This window comes from Tetrao urogallus, assembly GCF_951394365.1.
Source record: "Tetrao urogallus genome assembly, chromosome: 1".
In the NCBI taxonomy this organism is placed as follows: domain Eukaryota; kingdom Metazoa; phylum Chordata; class Aves; order Galliformes; family Phasianidae; genus Tetrao; species Tetrao urogallus.
Genome location: NC_136813.1, coordinates 19,591,325 through 19,610,738, shown reverse-complemented (window position 1 = coordinate 19,610,738; position 19,414 = coordinate 19,591,325). Strand labels below are relative to the sequence as shown.

At 37.3% G+C, this 19,414-nt stretch overlaps 1 protein-coding gene across 2 annotated transcripts in view; it reads right to left on the bottom strand.

The window, feature by feature from the left end:
- Positions 1 to 19,414, bottom strand: part of CDK8 (cyclin dependent kinase 8) — a gene marked incomplete at both ends in the record, with an annotated part of 63,762 nt that overhangs the window by 21,924 nt on the left and 22,424 nt on the right. For both annotated transcript variants that reach the window (XM_079549670.1, XM_079549671.1), the window contains 2 exons: positions 15,199 to 15,339; positions 16,828 to 16,938. In XM_079549670.1, the coding sequence (XP_079405796.1) occupies positions 15,199 to 15,339; positions 16,828 to 16,938 (252 nt within the window). The remainder of the gene's footprint in view (positions 1 to 15,198; positions 15,340 to 16,827; positions 16,939 to 19,414) is intronic.

Here is a 19,414-nt window from a genome sequence, read left to right as displayed (position 1 = left end):
AATTACTACATGGACTGTGATGGGGGTAAGAAGCCATTCTCACACCTGGGCTCCAATACAACAGATGATTAATCAGCACAGTGCAGGGTAACGCCTGCCCGAAATGCCTCTACCCTTAGATCAGGGTAGGTGCACAGGAGAAAACACAAAGATGAGACAGAACTGGTTAGCAAAACAGGTAACAACAGCAACAAGTAACTTGATTCATGCTCAGGGTTTGTATTTTTCCTCTCAGGATTCACAGAAAAATTTTAAAACCACAGACAATTTAGAATTCCATGTAGGAGTCTTTGGAAGCCACAAATTACCAAAAAATCTCAGCCATCAATCTTGAATAATCATTCACAGAAGTTCACCTCTTTCTAAAGTCAAAGGCCCTTCTCTGCAAAAGCACTGTTTGAAAAAGATTCTTATTGTAGACAATACTTATCACTGTAAAGAGAGACAACATCATATTTAAAACAAGGATTAAAACCTGGAACTTCCCAATATCAAAATTCCATGGAAGAAGTTCTACCACAAAGCAGTACAAGGACAGCGTGGGCACTCCTAAAACATACATACTGGGGACTCTCAAAAAAAAACACCAAAAAAACCCAAAAAAACCAACAATCGAGTCCACTAACAAAATTCAAAACACGGGTCAGGAACTCTTATATAGATCTGTCTCCAGTCATAAAATGGATTAGGCTTAAAGGGACCTTAACGACCCTCTAGTTCCAACCCAAGTCCACCATTTGGAGAAAAAAGCACCACCAAAAGAGACAGATTGGGAGAAACTGAGTACATATTAGACAACTCTAATTGCAAAGAAAAATAAGCAATCATTAGAAACAGAAGAGAGAAATCCAGACAAACATCAGTTTAATTTAGTTTTTGTTTAATTTTCATTATTCAGAGAAAATGAAGGTTTAAAGTGCTTATTCAAATCCCTTGGGCTATGCAAGCAAAGAAAAAAAAATCTTACAGCTATTTTTTACATTGAGTTCTGAAAGCAAACTATTTTAAAACAGTAATCTTTTTTTATAATTACTAATAAGTAACTTTTGAAAGTCACTTATTTTTGTTGCAGCTGAGACACATTTATTTTTGCCTTCAAATAAAACAATTTGCTTATTATGCCAGCCAAACATAAATGAGAAAACTGCTGAGATCCTAAACCAAATGTGAAAAGCCATGCAGTAATGAACTGCTGAGTACTTGGCAAAGACTAATGAAACAACATTCAGATACCTTTATAAGATGAAAACTAATCCCTCCCCACCCAACCCCCTTAGTCTCATCAGTAATGGACTAATTCATTCTCATGGACAAACAGATTTGTGACCATGGCACAGCACTAAATCTTATCCAAAATCTCTCTTTGAAGGACTTCTAGACAAGACCTGCGTAGTGCAATTAATCACTATATCTTTAAAGAGAGAATAAATATGCTCATTGAAATATTTTATATACTCTCGCTTTAATCAGTATTTGTAAACTGCACACGATTCCTAAGAAGCAAGCTAATATCAAATAGAGAAGCTATAACAAATAGAGGATACACTGATAGAATTAAAGATCTTCAGGCAGTCTTCCTCTTCCATCTGCCTCATCTAACACGTGAAATACACCACTGCCTCCTTACTCTGACCCCCAAGTCTGGGACAGAAGGCTGCACCATCCTTCCAGGCAGACAACCTTCCTTCACTTTTATTACTGCAATATCTTTCCTAAACTTTTCAGGCAAGCAACGATGTTATATCCATTGCTTCTTTTCTTAAACTTCAGCAGACATCTTTGAATACCTACATCACTTTTCAGTCCCTTTATCTAGATTGAAAGAAGTTCTTCTGCTCAGTGTTTCCTAATAGGATATTTTTTACTGATTTCTCTCCCTGTAGTTCTGCCCCAGGGCCACCTATTCATTTGGACTGGAGCGCCCCAAATTGCACGCTGCTTCTGTTGAGGCTTCACTAATGATAAGTACAAGTGATTATTTTACATGCCTGGCATATAGTCTTCCCTTACGTACAATCCCAGCAGGGTATATGGTTTTGACAGGTGATTGATTCACGTTGAGGTTATGAGCCATGCATTTCCTTCACATCTTTTCTGCAGAACAACTACTTTTTAAAAACATTCCTCCATTTGAACAAAACATTAGACTCCCACACTGCTTCTAAACATACAGTAAAAATGTTTAGGTTCATTCAGAGAGGAATTCCAGGCTTTAAAACATATTCCATTTTCTATTTTGAAGATAAAAATGCAAACAACATGAAAATTGTACCAATCCTTCTCAATGACAAGTAATCACAGATCAAAAAAGACATTTGTGTTGCTTGCAGCGAGCTACAAATAAGAGCAGGAAATGATTACTTGTCCTCGTGCTAAGTGATTGGAAACCATGGGGCATTTTTTGTGCTCCAGTAAAAGCACTGTCAGAATCTACTTTCAGTAAGTTTCATTCAAAGCAGTGAAGAGGGAAATAGAATTTTTGGAAAGCGTAGCAATTGTTTTGCTACTACTTTTAACACTGAACCAGACTGTAGAAATTACTACTCTATATATTTTTCTCTACTGGACTGCATATGAACCAGTTCGTTTTAAAGGCTATACACATATCAATGAATAACCAGAATTCCTTTGATTTATCTATGGTATTATAATGTAGATGTGACCTTTTTTTGCTTGCCACTTATTAAACGTTTGCAGTAGTCTGACACAGAAAGAAAGAGCAGACTGACCTTCTTTGTTACTTCCATTTTAATGCACCTTCTAATAAGGTTTAAGCATTATCCTGATTCTCATTTGGGCTAATCCCATAGTTTGGCTGCTAAAACAGTAGAGGGGTGACTTACAGCACTGACTTTTCCAGACCTCTAATTGTGCAGAATTGTGTGATGGTCTCACAGACAGTTTTCAGAACTGACCATGCCATGTATTTCTATGTGTGATGAGCCAAGACAGCTGAATTAGTTAACACTTGTTTTCATTTGAAACAGCAGCTTTGAGAACAATACTAAGCACAGTGGTTTTATCCCTAAGTTATTTTGCCTTAGCAATCAGTTTCAGCAATGATTCTATTAAGATTTAGAATTAATAACTTTTTAGTATTTCACTCTTAAGTATTAAGCCATATAGGAAGAGATTCAAATGTACAACTCCACAATTGCAAGGGCTTTCCAGTATCAAACTGTTACCTTCTGAGGAAAACAGTTTTTGTGACTGAGGCAGAAATCTAAAATCCTGATGTTATTTCTCACTTCACAGTGAGGTCCTGTGAGAAGAAAAGCTGTACACACACACGTACAAAAAAAAAAAGGAGCCTTCGTTTGGCCTGGTAAAATTCACACCCAATTTCACGGTCTGTGAGCTGCAAAGCTTCACACTTCTTAAGCTACATTGGTTTGCTGAGCAACCTTGTTGGTCTTCAAATAATTGTAACATACACTAAAAATATTCACCTCAATGAGACATGTGCTTGTACTGCATTCTTAGCAATTCTACCTCATTTTTGAGCATTTTATGGTCACAGAAAATAATTCAGTTACACTTCCATTGGGAACAAAACTCAATAATACAATGCTAAACAGCACCGCAGCACAGTGAAAATATCAGTATTATTGCATACAGCTGATAGCATCAGCAATTTTCTGAAGTTAATCTTTTCCTTGCATTAAAAGATGGGCATTCACAGCTGAAACATTTTTAGTGATACATTAACTGAGTTGGTCTTTAACATAAATAATCAAAAGACCACCATAAACAATGTAACTTTTAATGGAAAACAATACAGAATTGAACATGTACTGAATCTAATCATTGAAGTATTTTCAATTAAAAGTATATGAATTCTGTTAACTAATTTTCTTATAAAAAAAGACAACTCAGAGGGTTATGTTTCAATTTTTGGTTTCTTGGGTGTTGTGGGTTTTCTCTTTTTGTTTTGGAGATAAGGAAACATTCAAGCATTTAAAAATTAGTATTTAAACCAGGAACTGTTAAATTTTCAAGGTACAAAAGGTATTTGTACAGGACAGAAGTTACATGGATGCCATGTCTATGCCAGGGAATCCTTCTGCTAGGTACTATCAGCATATTACATCTCTGCTTCATCCTGATGAAAGCTGGCTTTTTTTTTTTTATGCTTTCAACAAGCTTCAAGAATTTATTTCAGTTACTATTATTCAGTTACTGAAAACACGGGGCAATGTAATTTATTAAGATCTGTGCGTAACATGCAGGCTTTTCTATCACTTTGATTAGAAATGCATTATACTGGAAGATGTAATTACGCTTTTCAAGCCAACTGTCCCATCCAGTAAAAGTGTACATCAGACTAAGCTAGAAGGCGCAGCTTTCTGTACAAAGTCTCCAAGGACAAAAAGGTAGATATCATAGGCAAGAAAAGCAATTTCTGCAAGAAAAGTTACTAGCACGTAAACCATGGTTATTGTATCACCCAAACATGCAATAAGAAACTTGAACTAAAACAGACAGACTGGCACAAATGCACTTCCTTTGTATTTCGCTACAAGCGATTATCATCTCCGTGGGTCTGGGCGGCTGCTTCCTGTGAACACACCGGAAGCAGGGTCTGTGCCTAGCATCACAATCAGATATCTGGACAGTTTGCAAAGCCATCATATGAAAAACCAGGCTAGTAACAAAAGAGCACATTTAAAACTATAGACAAGAAAAATCTGGTATAGCGTGCCCATCAGTTCATGTATTTGCATCCCAAGAATTCAACCTAACTCAGGCAGGACTTCTGCCCTTGAAAGGACGAAACCACTCAAGTTACTTTAGTGAAGTCTTCACACACAAATACACACACACAAATGGTATGATTATACATACATGAATGATATCCTTCAATATATTACCTAAATGACACTTAAGAAGATTCTTCCATTATCAATATACTTCAATCCTTTGGAAGTAAAAAAAAAAAAAAGTAGCAGAAGTATTTTTAAAAATACATAATAAACAAAACATAATATAAAAAATGCTAGTTCTGCACATGGTCTTCCTGCTTTCTGAAAGATGCTGAAGTCCAAGACAGAATAATATAGTAACTACATCTGTTTGGAAAGCATCTTCACTGCAGTTATTGAAATCTTCAGCTATAGATCAAGGATTAGAATAAATCAGAAATCTTCAGTTATTGAAACTAGCAGGAAGTAGAACAGTTTCTAACACTTCAGTTAAAAATAGCTATGAAATACAGAAAACATCCAAAATGACAGCTGAGAAATAAATATTCAGGAAATGAAATACAAGCGAGAAAAAAACATTACAGTCATCTGACCATCTTTCTTTCCATTCAAACAGATGCATCTTTCTGTTGCTTCATCCCCTCACTTCCATGTTTTATATTGCATGGCAGAATAAAGCAAGCATGGTTTATAATGCATGTTCCTTTCACAAACAACTTATTTTTTCTCTTCCGAAGCATTTGTGAAAGCAGTAAGAACAGACTGTGAGACTGCTGCATTAACTACTACTGAGTTTATGACTGACTGAAAATACCAACCTCTGCCTGTACGAAGAGATGGGATCCTTCATCTGTCAAACAGTTTTGAGCAGCCGATTAAAGAAGTTTGGAACACTGTATTTTTAAATACTTAATTGTGCAAGCTGCTTAGCAAAGAGCCATTAATAGAAACCTCAAGCCTTCTGGACAGCTAAACAGTGATGGTAACTTTCACGAGGAGCTCATACATCTTCCCAAGGAAAACACTTGCATAAAGCTTTTTGATGGCCCAGTTCTCTCATGGTCAAAATAACGAAAAAACAATATACAATTACACGGAACATAAAATGTATTGCTTTTGTAATCAGTATGGGGTCAAAAAAATTCCCCCAAACACTCTTCCATATTCTTAAAAAGTTTCTCCGTTCTATATATTCTTACCCAAACATTCATCACAAAAATCCTTAACATCTTCAATTTAAATGTAGTAATACTCGGAAAACACCTTCCAAACACTTTTTGCACTACCTGTTTACTTTTGCTACAAAGAATTGTCAACGTATTCCATTGTATTTTGCTTCTTATTTACCCTTCTCTAGCAATTAAATCAGGCTTCTAAAGGCTATCCCATCCTGCCAGAGATCCAACAAAACAAATACATTATGCATTATTTTAAGTAGGCTGGAGCCCTTTTGAGCATTCACAATTTATAGAAGCTGGTATTAACTCTGGCAAATTTAATGTCTGAGGCACCAATCAAGATACTGCAGTCCTTAATCTGTAAGGGAAAAGGTAAAGGATGCTTGTGAGCTTTCAATAACTCCAGGAAAGAACAAAGACATGGAATCTTAAAAGCCTTCACTGAAAATAAAATTAAAAATCTTTCACATATTTAATATATTAATCTGTTCACATTTTCTCCATTGCATCATTACATATTTCAGTCTAAAGCACTTAAACAAGTGGAGGTGTTTTCCCTGAAGGCAATGCTACGTTCTCAGCATCCAAGTCCTAGATTCTCCTGCATTTCTCATTGCATTCCAGCACCATCTTGTTTCCCTTGTCCACCTCCAGAATCCTCTAGCACCCCTCCCATCCCCTATCTGCTTTGAGGACCAAGTAAAGTGAGCCAGGAGAGGCGTGTGGTATAAATGCCCGGTGAATCACTGTCAAAGGAATGAAGGCCAGCCCAACTGAAATGGCCTTGGTACAGCTCCCAATACGTCCCTCCCAAAACACATTCTCCTTTACCTGATTACTTCTTTTTGTGAAGTTTCTAAAAAACGTCATGGCTTTGATACTTTATCTTTTCATCACACATATTTGAAATTTGATAAATACAAAGGTTACGTGAGGGAACTAGCAAAAACCAAACACTCATTTCAGCTTTGTTCCCACTTATGTTGTTCCAGCCATCTCTCTAGAAACTAAAGTAATAATGCTGTCATTTCTTCTAAAAAGCTCTAAAGTACCACCATGCTTTCATTTTAGAAATCAGTAAACAATAAGCAGACAAGGACATCTGTGGTACTGTTACTGAATATGTTCCACTGAACAAGGACAAACTTCTCTAAAACTAATACAACAACATTATTTAATTCTTTGGGACACTGAAAAAGCCTTCCCTGACTTCACAGCAAGGTGAGGATGTAAACAGTTTTAAACACTGGCCCTGAAACATTCCATCCCACACTGAGGGGCTTCAGCAGAAGGAGGAGAGAAAACAAAAAGCAGCATCCTCAGACCTGCAATTCCTCTGCAGGTAATAAGATTCCTCACTACCTAGCTGGTCTGAGGTCAAAGTTTAAAAAGAATGTGATTCACAATGACATTGCAACATCAGGAAAAAGTGTGTTGTGTGCACTGCTTCATGTTTGACAGTTCCACAGCAGATAAGTGAAAAATCTCACTGAAGAAATATCAACGAATTGTAAATGACAGCAGGTTTGCAAATATTATCCACACTGTTAGATGAGTGCAGTGTAACTTCATGCCTCCACATAATCATTCATCCCTGAGCCATCTGGTGGTTAATAAGCAGCCTTATGTTCTCCACTTTTTTTTTTTTTTATTATATCTTATATGTTGCCGATGTGAAAGTTTTCACTAACTATGGAAAACTGAGAATCTTTAAATGCATTTACTCAAGGTAGTAACAGCTTAAAAGTAAGTCTGCCTAGTTTTGCTCACATTATTGCCTTGCTTAATCGGCAAACTTCTAATAATTTTGTTCCACCTTGATCTGCAGCTTTGGGCAAGGACTGTGTTTACTGCAGTTTCAAAGCAAGATATTCTCACATAAAGCCAAAGTGCTGTCATCTGAAAATTACAACTTCACTACAGTGATGTTGGACTTCACTATTATCTCCAATTATTTTTAGAATTATTTATAGAAGAAAAATATCGAACTAAAAACCAGGAAAGGTATTGATGATGTAAATTTAGGTTTCAGTAGAAAAAAAGCAAAAAAACACACCAACCACAAGTCAATACTGATACATAAGATAAACTATCAGAGTTGGACTCTATCAGTATAAGATAATGAAAGGCTTAATAAATTCAGTCATCTTTATGATACTCAGATAAGGTTGGACTTTATCAACAAGTCAATATAATCTGGAATAAAAGCAGTTGTCTAAAAGAGGTGAACTTGGAAAGTGTTTTTGAAGTCGTGAGATTTCTGACCTTCCCTGCACTCGTGAATGAACTTTATAGACAGGCTTTTTAATCGCAATCAGAAAAACCACTACTACAAGTCCACCTATTCAGCACTTGACTTTGTAAGAATTTAACACCACTGTGAGATAAAAGACCAAAAATGTTTAGAAAAATGTTTTCTATTTTTCATGAGCATTGGTTGCATAGATAAAGATTTATTTGCATGTATACCTGTTGATCTCACACATTATAATCTATTTTGTAGTTTCACTCTACCCTTTCCATGGCTCTTACCCAAAAATTCAGTGACCTTGCCCATGGTTATAAGATCTGAGGTTAAAAATCAGGAACCTTCAAATTCTATGAATTGATCTATGAATTTTAAAAGACCTAGTCTATCTGTACAAAAACAAACAAACAACACTAATAAATGACGTATTGGAAACCCGCATACCAATGGAGAGGCACCTGAATACAGTGTTTTCATTTATCTTTTCAAGTTTTATTTCAGCATTAATCAACTTTAGCACAATAGGAATCATATTCCAGCCAAGAATATGAGAGAGCGCTAATCCAAGAGAGCTCTAAAAATATGAAATCCAGTAACACTTCCATCAACACAGAAGTAGTTCATTTTTTATTCTTTCAGAACTCAAATATCTTTTCCTAGAGCTACTGTGGTTATGGAAGTTCTTCATAGCCAAAGTTGGCTCAAATATATAAAGGTTAAAAAGCCACATAAAGACAAGTTTTTGTTTTTCCCCAGCAAGCAGCTGGAAAAGTAATTTACTAATGAGTCATCCTGATGTTCAGAATATTTAATTAGCGCCCTAAAGGAAAAGACAATTAATTCCTGGCTTAAAAAAAAAAACCCTAAAGATTAAAATAAAAAGTGGACCTTCACCCACTTACTAATTCCTACTTTCTCATGCAATTTGACAATCCAGTAGTAAGACATCTTTTATTTTACGGCCACACAGCTTCCAAAAAACATTACTTGGGATACAGCATCTTTTTTCCTCTAGGGAAAAAAAAAAAAATCAAAAACTATGAATTTCCTCTCTTCCCCTGCCGCAGTCAGGAAAAATAGGAGAAATTTTCAATGTAGAGGTTCTGATACATTCTGTATAAGCTATTTAATCTTTCATTTTCTTACATCTATCCTAATACTCCTTCCCCACCCCATTCTCTTTAATTGATCTGTTGTGAGCCGGATTTCAGATTTTGAGAAAGCAATAAGTGAGTTTCTGTAAACGTATCTGTGAACATACAGCACAATCGGGGGTTGGAAGGCACCTCTGGGAATCTTCTGCAAACTGGTTAATGGTACACTCTGTCCCATTATCTAGATCATTAATGAAGATGTTAAGCAGCATTGACCCAGCATCACCCCTGGGGATTCCCTGCTACTGACTGGCATACAGCTTGATGCAGATCATGCATCAAGCATACAGCTTGATGCAGATCAGCTTCGTGATGCAGATCATGACTCTCTAAGACCATCAGCTCAACCAGTTTTTGATTCACTTCCCTGTCCACTTACCTAGTCTGTACTTCACTAAGTTTGTCCATGAAGATGCTACAAGATGAAGTGTTGAAAACATTCCTAAAGTCAAGATAAACAACATCCAGAGATCTTTCCTCATTCATCAGGCTAGCCATTTTGTCCCAGAAGGTTTTCAGGTTGGTTAAGTGTGATTTTACCTTCATAAATCCATGCTAACTACTCTCAATTCCCACCACGTCTTTCATTATGTTTTAAAATGGCTTCCAAGAAGATGTGATCCGTCATGAAGGTGAGAGCAGCTGGCACGTAGTTTCTCAGATCCACCTTTTTGTCCTTCTTTAGGTTGGGGTGACATTGCCTTCCCTTCCCACCCCACCCCTCAGGAACCTCCCCTGATTGCTATGACCTTTCAAAGAGTGGCCTTAAAACAACTTGATTTTACAAAGGCAGTGATTTAAGGTATGCCTATAGGCTTTCCTATGGTGAGTTCAAAGATCTGATAAGAAGGCTTTCAACTTTTCTGGCAGCAAGGCTGGTAGCATGGTAGCAACACATTGTATTTCTAGCTTCAAATCTTCATTTGTACATATCTGTACACTGACAGACTTTATTGAATGAAGTATTTTTTGTTTGTTTTACCTTGGAGACCGTTGTCAACAACAAGGCCCAAGAAGCACACAAAGTAAAATGGATTCTAGTTAGCAGAGCTGGTCTTAAAAACGGTAAAGATCTTCAACATGTTTATTTCTTCTTTTTTTGAAAAGTCACTGATGTGAGCATGGGATATTTGCTTTTGCAGTCTAATCTGATCATTTCCACTCTATTTAGTTACTGTTTTGAACTTTGAGTCTAATATTAAAAAAAGGGGAAAACAAACACTCAAAAAGGCAAGCAAGGAAGTAGTTGTGGCCACTGTAAAGATCTGGATTAAGAAACAATAGATAACAGTATTTGAACTATAGGATATTCAAAATTACAATTCATAGGAAAACCCAAGTTGTTATAACCTAAGCAAGAGAAAAATATTCTGCCAGAAACATTCTTTCTCGTGCAAAAAATGCTTGTGCATACCTTGGAATCAAAAACCTTGAAAAAATGCAACAGATGACAACTGAAGTTGATTTTTTTTTTTTTAACTCCTTTCAAAAATCACCAGTAAGTCAGTAAAATGCCATTTAGTAAGCAATGCTAATACCTGATTATAGGTGTAAAGAGACTGAAAGACCACACTGCTTTTAAAAGCCATTAACTACTTTCTAATAACAAATATAGCTTCTATCAGCTCTTTGTGCAAATGGTCTTAGTTTTGTGAGCACTAGAGCAGCACTGCATTTCTGAAGTAGTGCTTGAATACTGATCGAGGTTAACATCCTTTGATTCAAGAGCTCTAATGTGGAAAATGGTAAATTGGCACAATAAAAGTTCCATATATTTCACTTTGCCTAAGGCACTTATTTAAGTGATTCACAACTAGAGCCTGGAAAGTGACTAAGATGTTGGCCTACAAAAAAACACCCTGGCAGAGGCTTCTCCTCACTTACTGAAAGCATATCTTCAGTATTCTTGCTGATCCCAAAGCTGGCAATAGGCATTCTTGGGAAGAGCTCAACCTGAGGAAGCGAGCTTCCAACCAGCACTGTATTTTACCCACCTGAAAGCTCATTACCAAGAAGTGCTCACCCCAAAACAGCAGCTGAGCTGCAAGCTAGGAATACATTAAAAATGTTGCAGTATCATGTGCTATCTCTAGTATGCATATGGTCATGTAGATCATAATGCAATTCCAGACTATTCAGGACATTAATGTTATAGACAAAGCCTAACAGAGATTATCAGTGCTTTGGCAAGAGACTGGAGGACAGCAATGGGAAGCAGAAATGCAACACTGTGCTACTGACATCCACACCTGGCTTGCCAAGTGGCAATGCATCCACTCACACCGTGCACAAAGTAACAGGCCAGACAACATAGTCCAAAGGTTTGCCAACAAAAAATGCCTTGTAACAGCACCTCAGCTGCAGAACTTTAAGGAAGAGCCATAAGATCCTCTTTTTTTGCTTTCAGCACTGCACTACGAGGTGAGTACATCAAATATTTTTGGTGAAAACCAAGTTAAATCACAGCTTAATCTTACTGTCATCACACAAAACCAATAGAGAAGTGTGCATCTCCAAGACTGAACCCAACCTTTGGACAGGCCTACCATGCAATAATGTTACATAATACTGCATTTTCCAACGTTACCATAAAAGTTGCTGTAACATGCAAAGGGGCCTCTATTTTGAGCCCAGTACTTGAAACCTTCCAAGCACACTGCAGAGACCATCCTTTCTTTCCTTATGTTGCTGAGAATGCAGATTGATGAAAACAGATTTATGGCCAGTTTTCTACTTATGCTTATTTTTAGTGTAAATAAGCTCCTAAAGTACAGGAAGAAGTTTGATAGTTGGATAAAATGAAGTAGAACAAAGACAAGGAAGAGTAGTCAGCAAAACGCTGTATGTTTCAAGCACACTTGATAACTAAATTCAAAATATTAAAACTATAATTGATCCACTTTGTGGTAATTACGTGAAGTGTTCTTATTTCCTTCCTGCTACAGAGAATGAATAAACAATCTGTTTTCAATTGCTTCAATCATAAATTTAAAAAAAGCTAAAGAATATTCAAGTCAAATATGAAATTTTGAAAGGATTGCTGAGAAATTTCACAGTACGTTTCAAAGACATGAAAAAGCTAACTACTTCGGCACAGCACTACTCAAAGATAATCAGCATCTTGCTTGCTAATAGAAATGGTGAACTGGCTTTCAGATAAGTAGTAAAAAAGAAACTGAAGACAGTTAAGTTATTGCTGAGGTCTGCATTCATTCACTTTGTAAAAAACAAACAAGGACTAAAAAGAGCAGATTAAATGTCTTCCTGCAGTTACTATTTCATACACTCACTTTATACAAATCTTATACAAATTAAGCCTCTCCAGTTCCTCTGCTATGAAGACATTTCACAATCTAAGCTCATGTGGTTTCAATAATCATTGAATTTCACTGTCTGTTTTGTGGATGCTAGCAAGACCATTGCTCTATGCTATGTTTTCTTTCTGGTTACAAAAATCAGATCTCAAAAAACGTTCAAAACTTGACCTACCTAATGCTAACTTCAATAATGCATCTTAAAAAACACTACAAAATTGCACTTCAGAGACCAATTTCTCAAAAAACTAACCTTAATCTTCAAAAAAAATCCTTACCCTGTAAGACAGATGTACCAAAGAACAGATTTTTCTGCTAAAGTATTACATTCTCCAGCTCCTTACCACAGCCAAACAACATCACTCAGAGCTAACATGTGAAATGAACATAAGCGTGTTACTTGGTCAACTCTGTGTCAGTATGCATATATGTTCGGATATAAATATACCACTTAAAAGACAGTCTATCCAGTCACCCTGTCAGGAGGTGAAACTGGTGACTAACATTTCTGAAGGCTAATATTACAGATATCCTGGAACAGAAACATCTCCGAATAAGCATCAACTGAGATGATTTTGCTTTACATCAGAACATGCATGCTATTAAAGTCTCAACTTACGAGCATTAACCAGGCACCAATATGCCCCTGTCTTGCTAAGACAGAATATTAGCAAGAACCCCTTCCCTTATTCAAGATACTTCCAAAAACTGAACACATGAAGAAAGTATTTGACATACAATTGTTTTTTGCTGCTGCATGGAATACACGCCATCCATATTCCACAAGTTTTCTATTAGTCACATACCTAAAACTGAACATTTTGTAAAGAACCCAACGGTCTCCCTAAGAAGGACACTGCATGCAGCCCCTGCACAGCTTTTGTATGCTTCCTCATCCACATGGCTTGACAAGATTCCAGTTAAATGACCTCTCAGACTCTGCCTCAAGCTTTCACCTTCTCCTTAGCTAGCAGAAGATACTCGGTTGTGATGGTGGTTTTTTGCTGGACTGAGACCACCAACTCATTTCACATAGGTCAGAAAATGAGATGGTACTTGTTTTGGCTGTTGCCAACAAGTGTATTTGAGCTAGAGACCTAGATGTGAAAGGCTCTGTAATAAATTGCCAATCTCCTGAGCCATCCAGTTAACAACATGCATTATTTTTTCCACTCAATTACATTAATACTTTTCTATTTAAGTTCATAAATTTTCTGAAGCCTTATAAAGTAAAACACCAGAAAATTCAGACTCTTGATGACAGGTCATTTGTTTTCCATATGCCACAAAAATTGAAGAGTACAGTTGCAGGCATGTAGTAAGGGCAAGACATTACCTTCTGGTTTAAAACCAGATGTCTGTGCAGTAACATACTATATATTCTTATATTACTTTTTGCTCCAGTATTTCATGGAGTGATGACTAAACCATCACAAGATTATTTTTTTCCCCTCAGTGCTGAACCTTTTGTTCAGTTTCTAAAACCAGGATCAAATTAGAAACAATATTCATGCAACACTGTTGTAAGAAAACAAGCTTCCTTGTTCTTCAGTTCTGAAAACATATTTTTTCAAATATAGATGTTTTACCATCAGTTTAAAGAGACTAGCACACTACAGAAGCATTCATTAGACACAGAAACAGAAGACAAATAACTAGTCATTGACCAGATTTCAAAGAACACTATTAAAGCTATTTCAAAGACAAAAATTGATTCTAGCAGTTCCTGAGGAGCAATATGGAAGGCACCAAGCATAGAATAGTGCTGGTAATATCTACTCATGGGAATGACAGGTGAAACTCATTATGCTCTCATGTATTAATGAAATTTCAGTAATTAGCAGTCTCACATATCATATTATATTGAAGAACGCTATAATATGTAAGAGGTATGGACAACTGGGTCAGGAAAACAACCAGACTTCAAAATTATACACTGTCATATGCCAAAACAAAACTATGGGCATATTTTAGAAGCAAATATTTAAGAATTGGCAGGATTTACTCATTTAAAACATTTAATGGAATCTGTTGGTTAAGAAATACTAGTTCAAGTTCAAATGCTTTCCTTACATTGCAGTTGGGATAAACATTAAGTCTTCAGCAGTTAGTATGGCTATATTTGTGATATAAATGCTCTAAAAAGCTAACTCTCGAATGCCATTAACTTAAGTGAAACTGACAGTGTTAGGAAGGTAGATTTTTCGTTTAATCTTCATTTCAGCAGCTCTTGTAGTCAACCATCTTCTCTCACACCTACCCGCATGCACTATCAACTATTTCTCAGGCCTGCAGTCATACTACCAGAGGCACATTCTGTAGTTTAACATGCCTGTTATTTAAATTAACAGTCAAAAACAGTTCATTTAGAATAAAGTAAACCAGCCGTCTGATACGCTTCACTTCCATAAGCTTATTACAACATAGCAGGCTTTGAAAATTTGCACACAGGGCTGGCTGACTGCTGTATAAAAATATTCATTTTATTTTCATTAAGGGCCACTTGCCCTTAGCACAGAAGATTGTTTCCCCAAAAAACCAAAAACAAAAAATCCTTGCCCTTAGTCATCCCAGTACTAAACCCACTGCAGATGAACTTACCAAATCCCTGTGCAACACCCAGTTAGCATGCAGGTAGTGAATACCATCTAGGATCTGATATAACAGTGACTTCACCATTCCCCGAGGTAACTGAACTGGTTTCTTGTTTGCTTTAGAAGCCCTGTGAAACTTGATTATATGCTGTAAAGAGGAAAGAAATCAAAATTTAAAAAAGTAAATTTTTTTCTTTTAAACTTCAGCATTACAGAAAAATATTGCCAGCCAATTCCTTACATAGATGACAGTTTTTTGCAAGCTTTCATAATTCATTTTCCAAATTAAAAACCCTTACGAACTAGAAAATGAGTACTATATGAAATAAGACTAACACCATCTCTCAGAAATGAAATCATCAGTGCAAACTGCCTCGCACTGATCTTCCGTAGGTCTGAAGTTTCTGGAGAATATTTTTATTTGAGGCTGATATCTCTATATATCACAGCATAGAATTAAATTACTTTACTCCTGGATCATTTTACTTTACGTTTTCTCTTACAGTCGTGACACTAACATTCAAGATTTAAAGCTAGGTTCTTTGAAACTATATGAGGAGTTTCTGACTTTTAATTTAATCAAGAAATTAATCTGAGCTTAGTCCATACTCTCAAAAACATCATACAAAAGAGCTGTTGCTGTCTGAACAAAGCTACAAGTTTGTCTATCTTAACATCAGTCACCAGGCCACACACAGAAAAACCTACAGCAATTGTCTGCATACACAGGCAACGACATCTAGCAACACAAGAGAGTCCAAAAACCTATGTTGTCCTAACACTCAAATCCCAGATGCCATTAGCATTAATGGCTTTATGCCATAGCATGTGTGTCAGTCTTGGTAACCATTATCTCATTTCTGTCCTTTTGAGAGAGGGGTAATTTCTAGAACAAACGCTGTCTGTGATGGCTTACACTCATGTGATAATCAGAACCTAATCTCACCCTCACCCACCCAAAACTTGGCTTCAAACTGCTGCCACGTGTTCTTCCTATTGTAATGAGGAAGGTCCTCTCTTCTCACTGTGTTCCTCAAGTTCCAGATGCCCCCTGGGTACCTGACTACTCAACCCCCCAGGGCAGTTCCTCCTCTAACACAGTGTCCTCTCCCCAGTCTCATTATAGCAAACTGCTGCACTAGCTGTGCCCAGCACATATGTGACATTTCAGAACAACATTGAGTAAAAAGCTCTTTTACTGTAACATATGGATGATGTCCCCATTCTGCGCACTGCTGTTACTTTGACATCTTTTAATCATAGATGACACGCAGGGTAGGTGAAACTCCACACTACCCTATTTGCTCAATGTTTATTATTTTTCCAAGGCAATCCACCTGTATAATGAATTACACTTTCCCACACACATCATTTTAGCTGTAGCAAAGGATTATATCTGCATTTAACTAGATTTTTAGCTACTGAGGGCTGAATGCAGGTTTTTGTCTTAAAGAGCTCACAAGCTAGCTGTATCGTGTGGTTGCCCAACATTTTCCATTGCTTTTCCTTTGGTACTGAAAAAGTTTCCAACACACACTGAGAGCAAGAGGCTATACTGGTTTTAAATCAATGCCTCTTCCTTGACCTTTCCCCTTTTCTGCACATAAAACTGTTATCTATAAGTAATTCACCTTACCCAGAGGTCATGTTCAGCATAGTCAAAGAGAAGCCACACTTTCCTGTCAGCATGAGAAAGAAACACCTTTTGCAGAGAAATGACATTTGGATGCTTGAGCTCCCGCAGCAACTGCAAAATAAATAAAGACCATAATGGTTATATCCACACATCCAGAGCTGTGGAAGGGCTAGAAAAATGAAGAGTAATAATAGCATTTGCTATGTATTCTACAATACAAACAACAATGACAAAAACTGAAAGAAAATAGCATCTTTTTCCCCTTTTTTCTTTGTTTTTTAAATGACAGAATCAGTCACTAGTTTGAAACCAAAGCCAAACGCACAGTTTGTAACCCCCTTAGAGCAAACACTTCCTATTAATTTTCTTTAAATCTCAGTAAATCTCACTATTATCCAGGATCACAATGCTCCCTGAATAGCCAGCTGTGGCAGCTGCCCCTTCCTATAGGCTCTAATCTTTGATACAGCCATTTGGGGTATCCAATTTTCTCTGGATTCCAAATTATCTTGGAAACCCTGCATTTTGGTTGCAGTCATTCCAGGCAGAAGCTCATGACTCATGGAGCTCCTGTCAATGCAGTCAGCTAAATGAAGCTGTGGTTCACAGGATGGAGTCAGCTGATGTAAAAGGTCAGCTCCACCAAAAGAAGGCAGCCCAGCTCCCTCCCACAACATACACCAGCTATGGCACTCACAGAAGCCATCCACCAAAACAGTTCACCCGTTCAGAAGAAAACTAACCCAGATACACAAAAGTGGCAATTTTCTGCTGAGTTACAGAGCTGCAGTGACTTGTAGCACTAACAGCAGACCCAACAGCAGCAAAAGGACAGAACACAGCTTGGAGCAAAGACTTTCAGCAGCAGTGGGCCACCAAATCAGCTCTGCTGCCTTTCGAAACTGCAAGCTTAGTCACCTCTAAAAGGAAAACATAACAGACAGCACAAGAGCTGAATGCAGAGAGAATGAGTATAAGCCTTACCAGTCATGTTACACTTTACTGTACTCACACAATTGCTGAAACAAAAAAACTTCTCACAAGTCCCTAAGCAAACTACTCTCAAGCATGGATCCACAAGGTTGGAGGAATTTTTTGTCAGCTTACAGATGGTGAATGGAACAGTTAAGTCTGCTGGAAATTATAACATTTTAAATCAAAGAGTGGCCAGCTTTTTTTTTTTTTCTTAAAGCCAAGGACAATTCAAACAAGTCCTTTAATATAAAATTAAAAATTAGAAAATTAGTATTTTATGTCCGAGATTGAATCTAATAGGAGAATTTTGATTTATTAGACAATAGAGGAAACTAGATAATTAGTTCCTTTCCATTGATAATTCAGTTTCATGCTAACATTTTAGCTGCTATTTAGAAAGTAGAAGGGCTATCCCGAAAGTAATGCCTCCTATTGTATGATGTTGGCTCATGACATCAGAGGTGGATGTTGGTATTGTGGCAATAGAGCTGAACCTGCCTGCCAATGTTTTGTACATAGGAAAACTGTACAGTTCCAGTATGCTAAACTTCTTAACACATTTAAAAGCATTCCACAGAGGAATTTTAAGGCAAGATCTGAAAAAACAAGTGTGGAGTTCTGTAAACGTCTATGATCCCTGCATAGCATAAGGATTGGGATGAGAGGGAGAACACCACAGAAATGCATGTCAGTTTTTGTCTGTTACAGGTGGGGGTCATTGGTGCTGGGTTGAGCCTAGCCAGCAGCTAAGCCCCCAAGAAGGAAGAGGAAGAGCACAGGTGAGAATACTTTTGGGTCAAGATAAAAACAGTTTAATAAGTGAAGAACCGGGAGAAGAAAGTAATCTAAAAGCACCAACTCATCACCTTCCACAAGCAGACTGATGCAGACTGCCTCCCACCAATGGTGACCTACCCCAAATCCATTTCCCCTCAGTTTTTAATGCTGAGAATGACGTTATGAGGCACAGACTATCCCTGTGGCCAGTCTGGCTCAGCTGTCCCTGCTGTGACCCTTCCCAGCCAGCCCTCAGCCTTCTCACTGTGGGGGCAAAGTAAGAAAAAGTCAATGCACTGGTATGTTATCAACAGTATTTTAGTCACAAATCTAAAACACAACATGTGCTGCTATGAGGAAAATGAACTCCATCTCATCCAGACCCACTACACAATGAAGACCAAAAGTAGGAGTCAGCCTCTTAAAAGGGAATGAGGTTATAAGGCTCAAGAAAGCACCATTCCAGTCCTTAAAGCCAGAAGAACTTTTTGTTCATTCAGTATAAATTCATGGTGCTAGCTCCAATTTATACCAAACATTTTGATGAACTAACTGTAACCAGAATATTTCATGACAGTACATAATTATATCTCCCAGACCAAAATCTAACCATATCTCCTATGGTCTGATGACACTTGTATCAGCAGTCCAACTCTTCACACCCATACAACTCCCAGATAAAAGAGGATGACAACAGTCAGGGCTCCAGAAAGTATTCATTACCCTTCTCGTCACCTTCTGTTCCATTTTAAGTCCACCCGACTCCTTGTTCTCCATGTAACAAAAATCATCAGCTTTAAAAACCCATCCTCTTCACATCAAATGTGATCCATCT